The 8,771-nt window shown below is 33.8% G+C and overlaps 1 protein-coding gene across 1 annotated transcript; it reads left to right on the top strand.

Annotated features, from left to right (window-relative positions):
• Positions 1-7,419: 7,419 nt before the first annotated feature.
• On the top strand, positions 7,420-8,392 carry LOC127538138 (olfactory receptor-like protein OLF3). Its single transcript, XM_051961717.1, has one exon. It carries the CDS (start codon positions 7,420-7,422, stop codon positions 8,377-8,379), a length of 960 nt encoding a protein of 319 aa, XP_051817677.1. The 3' UTR covers positions 8,380-8,392.
• The last annotated feature ends 379 nt before the right edge of the window (positions 8,393-8,771 follow it).

Genomic DNA, 8,771 nt, shown 5'->3' with positions numbered 1-8,771 from the left:
CACTTAGTTATATATGCAAAAAAAATCTTTCCGTGATGTCAATTATTTTTTCAACTATCTCTGGTCCAGTTTAAATCACGCAGTTAGAGGTCCATAGTATATCTAGATTTATAGCTTTTTTCTTTATATTGTCTAGCCAATGCACATAAGAAAAAGGCTAGGAGTTCATTAGGCATATTTTTCATTGTTGGAGAAAACATTAAGATGCCATCACAGATCAATTTGAATATTTAAAAAACAATGGTTCTCTCTTATGGAACTGCATGACTTTAGTACTTTTTTCTCTCCCCACCTTGGATCACAATGTTAGTTGTTGCCAATCTTCATATAAAATTATATCATTTTGCCTATTGTCATTTCTCATACATATAGTTTGATGGAATGTAGTATACAAGGAAGCAATAGCACAAAGAATTATATAACTTTAGAGATAAAAGAGGTCTTAAAGGACTTATGATCATCACTAATCCTCATTTCTAAAATTTGGTTTGAGAGCTACTGCTTTAAACTAGCTGTAGAAAATATGGTGTGGTAATAATAACAGTTGGTCTAGAGACTGACCCAATGAAGCTTCACTTAGCCCCATGATTGCAATCAGTTGATTAATGTCTTCATGAACCAAAGGATATGTTTATCATATTTATTATTATGTGATACCAAAATTTCAGATATTTTCAAATATCCAGTGGGTTGGTATTGTATATTAGAACATAGTTATTTAATTGATGAGTGATGTTAATAATCAACATCAAAGATATTGTTTTATGAGAGCTTGCCCACTGACCTGACACTCATACTTTTTAGATCTGTCAAGAAAGAATGACCAAAATGTTAAGTCAGAGTGAGAAAATATGAAAGTTGGGGGCAGGATATAGATAAGAAAGCATGGGACTTGTTGCTTCTTCATGGTCATTGGAGCAGAAATGAATCATTATCTTTTAGAAGATCCTGTCCAAATCTACTGCCAATATGAATAAATCATCCTTTCTGGTGTGTAGAACCTGGAGACTCCAGGACACTTTTGGTTTTTGGGCCTCATAAATTCTAAATCTTATCCTGATGTAGTATTAGGCTACACCTTTAACTAAGAATAATTCAGTGGAAATTCCTAAAGTTAAAAATGATCATATATATTGAATTAAGTAGGCAATATTAGTAATATCTTACATTTCACAAATACTTGGCAAAGCTCTTTAAAATATATTATTATATTTTGTTTTCAAAACGGCCATGAAAGTTAGGTATTTTTTTTAATACAAAAAAAAATACAGAATGGCTAAATCACTTATTTAAAAGGCACTGAAAAACTTAATGTGAATTTGAAAAGTCTGGACTAGCTCTCTGGAGGATCTCTGATTTAGCCTGAGTCCTAGGTCTTAGTGGAGAAGTGAAGGAGGCAGGAGGGTCACATGGCTAGTCAAAGATGGAGTCTGGAATCTGGTATCTTCTCTTGTGTCTGTGGCTGAGAGCTGTGGCTGAGGAACATTCCTAGTTGTCCCAATCCTTAAATACTTAAGTACTATTACATCACTACACCATACTGAGCAGGAGTAACCATTACATCAACATGGAGAGCCATTATCTCACACTGAATAGGTACTTAACTATAAGCACCATGCTGACCTAGATTCAAGTATACCTTTCAGAGTTCAGGCCCTCTACAGAACTGAGACTAGAAACTAGTTCCCATGACTCTCATCTCTAGGATCTGTATATACAATTAGATTGTTGCCTCACAAGGAAGGAAAGAATGAGGAGGGGATTTCTGAGAAGCTACACTATGAAAGTAAACTGTAGGAGAATGTCCACGCCTTAGCTGTCTAATGAGGGAGGAAGAAGATTTAAAAAAAAAATGAAACCAAAATAAAATATGACCTTCTAGAGAGTCTGCTTTGATAAACTGTCCTATTTTAGAAAATGGAGTCTAGTATAGGAAGTCTATTCAATGAAATCATATAAGAAGATAACAAGATCCTGAAGAGAGCCCATTAATTGCTCTCACAGGATGTCAAACTCAGATCTTGGAAACATCTCTAACCTAAGTGCTTTTGGAATTGTCTATTCCCCAAAGCCTGGTTGATGCAAATGCTCCTGCCCATTACAGAAGAGTTAATTATCCATTACAGTCAAATTTTCTCTCCTTTGTGATTCAGAAGAATCTTTCTATATCTGAAGGTGGGCCTTTCTTTTGGTAGTTTATGATGCTGATGTGTATGTGTGTGTGTGTGTGTGTGTGTGTGTGTGTGTGTGTGTGTAAAATGGTTGTTTTTACCAAAATGAGAGAACTCTGTGTTCAAACTATTGAACTGGACTTCATGTGCTCTTCATCCTCTTTCAAGTATGTCTTCCCCAATCTTTCAAGGTTTGGGAATGAATTTCACTAGCAATTTTATCCTGTTTTTTTTTTTTTTAAATTATAAAATATAACTCTTTTTACTGCCTTCATCCTGGAAAGTTGAGACTTCTGATAAAGATATATAAATAGATTTAAGGCCAGAAAGACTGCCAAAATAGATAAGTATAAAGATGATGCAAAAAAAATTTTTTTTGCAAGCATCCTAACATCTAGAATTTAATTATAGGTAATTTTATTGATAATTAATGGATAACATGCCTGTAAAATTGTCTCAGTCCCATTCTTTATTTAAAGCATATTTTCTTTTCCTTTCCATCTTTCTCTCTCCTTTCCTTCTTACAAATTCAAAATCCAGCTTTTTTTTTTTTATTTTTAAAACTCATCCTCAATCCTTTGGATTTGAAGTCCAGTTGAACAGGTTGAAGAATTATTAACTTCAAACATTCAGTTGCCCTGATTAAAATTATTTGGGTGTATTTTTTCACAGTATAAAAAGAAATAAGGAATGGAGAGAATCACTAATTGAAGCTTCATGAGCAGACAGGGGATTGAAGATCCTTTTCCTATTCCTTTTTTTTTCCTTCCTAGATTAGTTTCTTAATTCAGCTTTTTATGGAAAATGAAAAAAAAAAAAAAAAACAAACAGCTTGAGTATCCACAGAATAATATAGTGCAATACAGTAAGGAATAGTAAGGTAGAGGATCTTTGATATATAACATTCTTACTGGACCAGAGTAATAGACATTTCCATTTAATTTTGCAATTGAGTAAAAATTATTCAAAATCCAGTCTAGGAAAAAAAATCATTATTGTACTGGATATTGTTAAGTAGGATTAGGATAAAGTAAGTAAACTTCATAAACTTTAGATCTATATGAATATTTAGCTATTATTATCAATGACCTATCAATCCCTTTTAATTTTGGAACACTCAACTATATACACCACCACAATATATAGTTTTGTTTCTCTTCACAAAGGCTAATCTTCACAAAGTTAATATGATAATATATGTTTCAGGACAAAAGAACTAAAAACTCCATAATATACATGGATGGAAAGGACAGGGAACAAGAAGTGAAACAGCCAGCTATTATCTGGGTTTGAAGTTTTGGGTCTTGATTTTATTAACAAATTATGAGACAGGCCATCAGCTTACAAATAGAAATGAGATTTCAACTTTTAGGAAACTAGAGCAAGTTTAGAATAGTCATTACAGATAACTTATTTAGTAAGAAATAAGAGTTAAGCAGAAAAGTTAACTAGTAATCAATTGCATCAAATGAATAGTGATTTTAGGAATATTTAGCAAAATTTGGAGGTAAAGGAAAAATGATAATGTTGAAATACACCTCTCAGGGATGCCTTGAGATATTCTATGTAAGCAGCCCTTGCATTGCAAAAGAGTCACAAAAGATAAGGTCCTCTTTTCTGCTGTATAATTTTTCCCCCAAAATAACTGAGGTTACTAGGACCTTATCTATAAAATTTATTTGAGTTCTGGAATTTAATGTTATGCCCCTTCTTTGAATACTAGTAAAGTGTACAAGTGGTGAAAAGTTTCTTGGCAATACAGTAAAGATTTTACAAAGGATAGTTGAGGAATTTTGTTAAAGACATTTTGATAAGACAAACACTGGGATTTGGTAATGAGAAAGATTGGAAGTTTAGGTAGATATACTGAAGTGATTGACATCGAAATGTCTGTGACTTCTGGAATAATGAATAAAGATGCATTTCTAGGAAAAGATTGTCTCGCAATCACCAGTGCTGTTTTTTGTTTAGCCCAGTAATGAGAGTTGGACTATGTTATTGAATTTCAGTGGTATCAACATTTAGATTGTGGGATTTGGATTTAAAACGATCCCTAAAGATTATTTTATCTAGAGAAGGAATGTAGTAAAAGAGAGAATACTGGACTTGAAGTCAGGGAGACCTGCTTTTGAATTCTACCCTTGAAACTAGTTAATTTTGGTACTTCAGGCATGAATATGCACTGTTTATTCCATACCTCTCTCTTCACACAAAGATATTGAAGCTCAGAAGGGAGAAATAAGCTTCCTGTAAAATGATGTATATAGGAATTGCCCAATCAGGATTTATCTCAGGTCTCCTGACTTAATATTAAGTTTTCTCTGCTCCCCTGGAATGGGATCAAGGATAAACAAGATGGACTTGTTTCTTTTGCCTTTTTGTTTACTCAAGTTCCTTGATTTTTAGTTATTCAGTTGGCAGTGAAAGAAGGTCAAATAAACTGAACTGGAGATGTAGTGGAAAGACCACAGGAATTGGAAGCAGAAAACCTGGGTCTGAATAATTTATTTGTCGCTCTTTACATATATAAATGTAGATGAGTTGCATTAGTAACCTGGGTCTCAGTTTATTCATCTGGAAAATTAGGATATCAGATTGGGTTTCTTCTAAGTCTAGAATTTATAATTAGGAATCATTTGTCCAAGTAGGTTTATAAAATACCCCAACCACCAAGCTTTTTTGCTTCACACTGTTATAGAAATGAAGTAATATAGACTGATTCACACAGAGAACAAAGTTAGAAATAAAAATCATATTTAATTACTACATTTTAACTATAGCTTTGAACATTAGTAGTCATTCTCAGCTTACCTTCTTTGTGACTATTCTTCAGATTATCCTTTCAGCAGTTAACAATTAAGCCATTTATAAAATGGGGATAAGAATAAGAGCTATCTCAGAGGGTAACTGTGAGGATTAAATGGTTCTATGTTAAACTTTTTTTTGCAAACCTTAAAGGACTATATAAATGTTAAATTTTATTACTGTCATCAGAAAAATGAAAAAAAAATTTATAGAAATTAGATTTGGTAAACACTTATTAAGCATTCACAAATGTTTAAGGTACCAGGTTAAGCATTTGGGATACACTTGGGATAGCTATGATTTAGATCTCATATATTAGAAGCATAATGGAGAAAAAGACATATACATTTGTAATAATGATACTAGGGAAAATGAGATGTTCAAAGAAAGTGCTATAAAAAATTTCAGAGGGAGATCACTTTTAGTGAAAGGATTCAGAAGGGGCTTTAAGGAAAAGATGGCACTGCAATTGGATCTTGAAGGAAGGTAAAGATTTAGATAAATGGAGATGCAGGAGGGGTATATCTTATGCATGTGGGATAGAAGAAATAAAGGTAGAATGAAAAAAAAGACACAGAAATAGGATTTATTTGATTAGTAAAATATAAGGTAAGGAAGATAGATTTAATTCAGATTGGGGCTTCAAATACCAGTATCACAAATTTCTTTGAAAGTCAAGAGGAAGTTAACAATTTTTTTTTGAAAAAAAAATCAAAATAATGAGTAAAATTATTCAGGCAGCGGTATGATATGAGGGATATTTTTAATGAGTAAGAGAGTGAAAGTAGCCAAACCAGTTAGAAGACTTTCAAAATGCCTAAAAATGAAAAGATAATGGTGGTTGCCATGGCAATGAAAAAAAGAGGAAATACATAAGTCATAACATAATAGATGAAATGATGTCTTATTAAACAAAGGGATTGAAGAAGATGTAATCAAGATTCTGACATTTTAAGTCTAAATGACTGATAGTATGGTGATGTCATTAACAGAAATAGAGAGGTTAGTTATGGGGTCATGTTTTGAGTAAAAAAATAAGTACAGCTTTGGTCACATTAAATAAGAGGTGTTAGTGAGACATATCAGCAGAAATTTGAAGGATATTTGAAAATATAAATAGTACTATGAAAAATTAAGCTGGTAGTTAAATACATTAAAGTAATTAATCCAGAAGTGATAAATATGAGAATGGATATGATCACATAGGAGAAAATGTATGTAGATAAGACTAGAGCCATGAACATAACTTTGAGGAATGCACACATTTAAAATTATGTAGGGATAGTTAATCATAAAATGTGGAGGAACAGCTAAATAATGAAGGAGACAAACAAGTAGTCTGAAAGGCAGAAGAAAAATAAGTAAGGATTATAACATAAGAATAACATGAGGAAAAAATAGCAAGGACACGGTAGTTCACTATGGCAAATATTACTGAAGGATCAAGGACAATAAAAACTGAATAAAGATCATTGGATTTATAGAATCACAGAATCAATCTGGATTAAATTAGTTGTAATAAACACTTAGGAACTGTCTATCCCATTCTGTACAGGAAGAGTTACTAGGATTCATTGATTCTAACCACCTCATTTTAAAAATGAAAAAAAATCAAAGTACAGAGAAGTAAAGTAATTTGCTCAAGATCAAGCAAACAGTTATGGATCTAGACTTCAAAGTCAGCTATTTGAAATGAATTGCATTATCTTCATATCCATTGTTCTTCTTACTATATTATACATGCCATAACTTTGGAGGGAGGAGATATTATAGTGGAGTGGTTTGCCTGGAAGCCAAATTGCTCATTGTGCAATGTAAGAAAGTATAAGTAATGATTGTTTAGACTGTCATTTCTAGAAGTGAAGAGAAACAGAATGGTTTCACAATATAGGAGACTATTTTTTTTTACCACAATGGAAAATCAAATATCTTTATGGGCTAATGACATAGTCAGTAAAGAGGAATCCATTGAGGATACTTGAAAGGGGATGATTGATTAAGAAAGATCACAGAAGAGATGGGAAGTGATGGGGCTTGACTAAACAGGGGAAGGTAAGCAGATCATGGTTAAAAGGTCAGTTCATGGCAATATATTAAGTTATAGCTAATCCACAATGGTACCAAACTTGTAGAATCGGAAAGGACTTTAAAATTCACCTAATCATATCCCTTTTCAATGTTCAAACTCCTTAGCAATATCCCCTTAGTGTGGTAATCTGGTTCCACTTGAATATTTCTTATTGTTGGTGACTTATTACTTCATGAGCATTCATTTATTTATTCTCAATAGCTCTTTATTTAAAGCAGCAGAGCTACCTCAAGTTATATAGTTTTCCAAATGGGAAAATATACTTCTTTTAAAAGCTTTCCCATTCTTTGTTTTTCTCTAACCGAATGGCTCTTGTTATTTTTTCCTCTCCCTGCAGATTACCCTCCCAATTTAATGGAAACCATTAATAACCAGACGTGGGTGAATGAATTCTTTCTCCTGGGCCTGTCTAGTGATTGGGGTACTCAGGTCTTACTCTTTGTCCTGTTTCTGTCCATGTACCTTTTGACTGTGTTGGGAAACTTTCTTATAATCCTCCTAATCAGGCTGGACACTCATCTCCACACTCCCATGTACTTCTTCCTTACCAATCTCTCCCTTGTTGATGTTTCTTATGCTACCAGCATTGTACCTCAGCTATTGACCCACTTCTTGAAAGAGCAGAAATCAATTCCTTATGTAAGTTGTGCAGCACAGTTATTTTTCTCCCTAGCCATGGGTGGAACAGAATTTGTATTGCTGGCAGTAATGTCTTACGACCGATATGTGGCAGTGTGTGACCCCTTGCGCTACTCAGCCATCATGCATGGAGGGTTATGTGCCAGACTGATGGCTGCCTCTTGGGTTGGTGGTTCCCTCAATTCTGCATTGCATACAGTTTTTACCTTCCAGTTGCCTATGTGCACGAACAATGTCATTGACCATATAGCGTGTGAAATTTTAGCTTTGGTTAGGCTTGCCTGTGTGGATACGTCCTCCAATGAAGTTGCAATTACTGTCTCCAGCATTATCCTGCTCATGACCCCATTCTGCCTTGTTCTGCTGTCCTATATTCAGATCATCACCACTATCCTGAAGATCCAGTCCACTGAGGGAAGGAAGAAAGCATTTCATACCTGTGCCTCGCACCTGACAGTGGTAGCTTTGTGCTATGGAATGGCAATCTTCGTTTACATTCAGCCTCATTCAAGCCCCAATATTCTTCAGGAGAAGATGATCACACTGTTCTATGCCCTTTTAACACCAATGTTGAATCCTATGATTTATAGTCTAAGGAATAAGGAGGTAAAAGGGGCCTGGCAAAAATTGTTAAGACAGTTCTCTGATTTAAAGTCAAAGCTGGCATCCTCATGAATCACATGGAGATGCTGGGTTTCTGTCATAATCATATTTAAATGTTATAAAGCACTATTCACATTAAAAGTCTTTTTCTTTTCTTTGGGGGGGGATTTGGGAAAACATTAGCTGAATTCTTTTAATTAGGAAGTGGGAATGAAGGGGTGTGAAAGGCAGCAACATTGGTGGTATTGGTCATGCTTATAGGCAGAAAATCCAAGTTATCTTTATTCTTGCTTTCCATATTCTATAACATCTGGAAATAATATTATTATATGAATTGGGGCATATTTATAGCCTTGAATTTCATCTTAAGCTATTATCTCATGTTCATGCATATCATGGATTGAACAGTTTCTTAAAGAAGCAAATTACATTTTAATGTTGGACTAGTCATTAAGAATAACACT

The sequence above is a fragment of the Antechinus flavipes genome, chromosome 5 (genome assembly GCF_016432865.1).
Source record: "Antechinus flavipes isolate AdamAnt ecotype Samford, QLD, Australia chromosome 5, AdamAnt_v2, whole genome shotgun sequence".
Taxonomy (NCBI): domain Eukaryota; kingdom Metazoa; phylum Chordata; class Mammalia; order Dasyuromorphia; family Dasyuridae; genus Antechinus; species Antechinus flavipes.
The sequence above is the reverse complement of the archived record's forward strand: the minus strand, read 5'-3'. Positions and strand labels throughout refer to the sequence as shown.

Coding starts and splice junctions, on each gene's coding strand:
- LOC127538138 (XM_051961717.1), top strand. CDS start 7,420: ATGGAAACCATTAATAACCAGACGTGGGTGAATGAATTCTTTCTCCTG.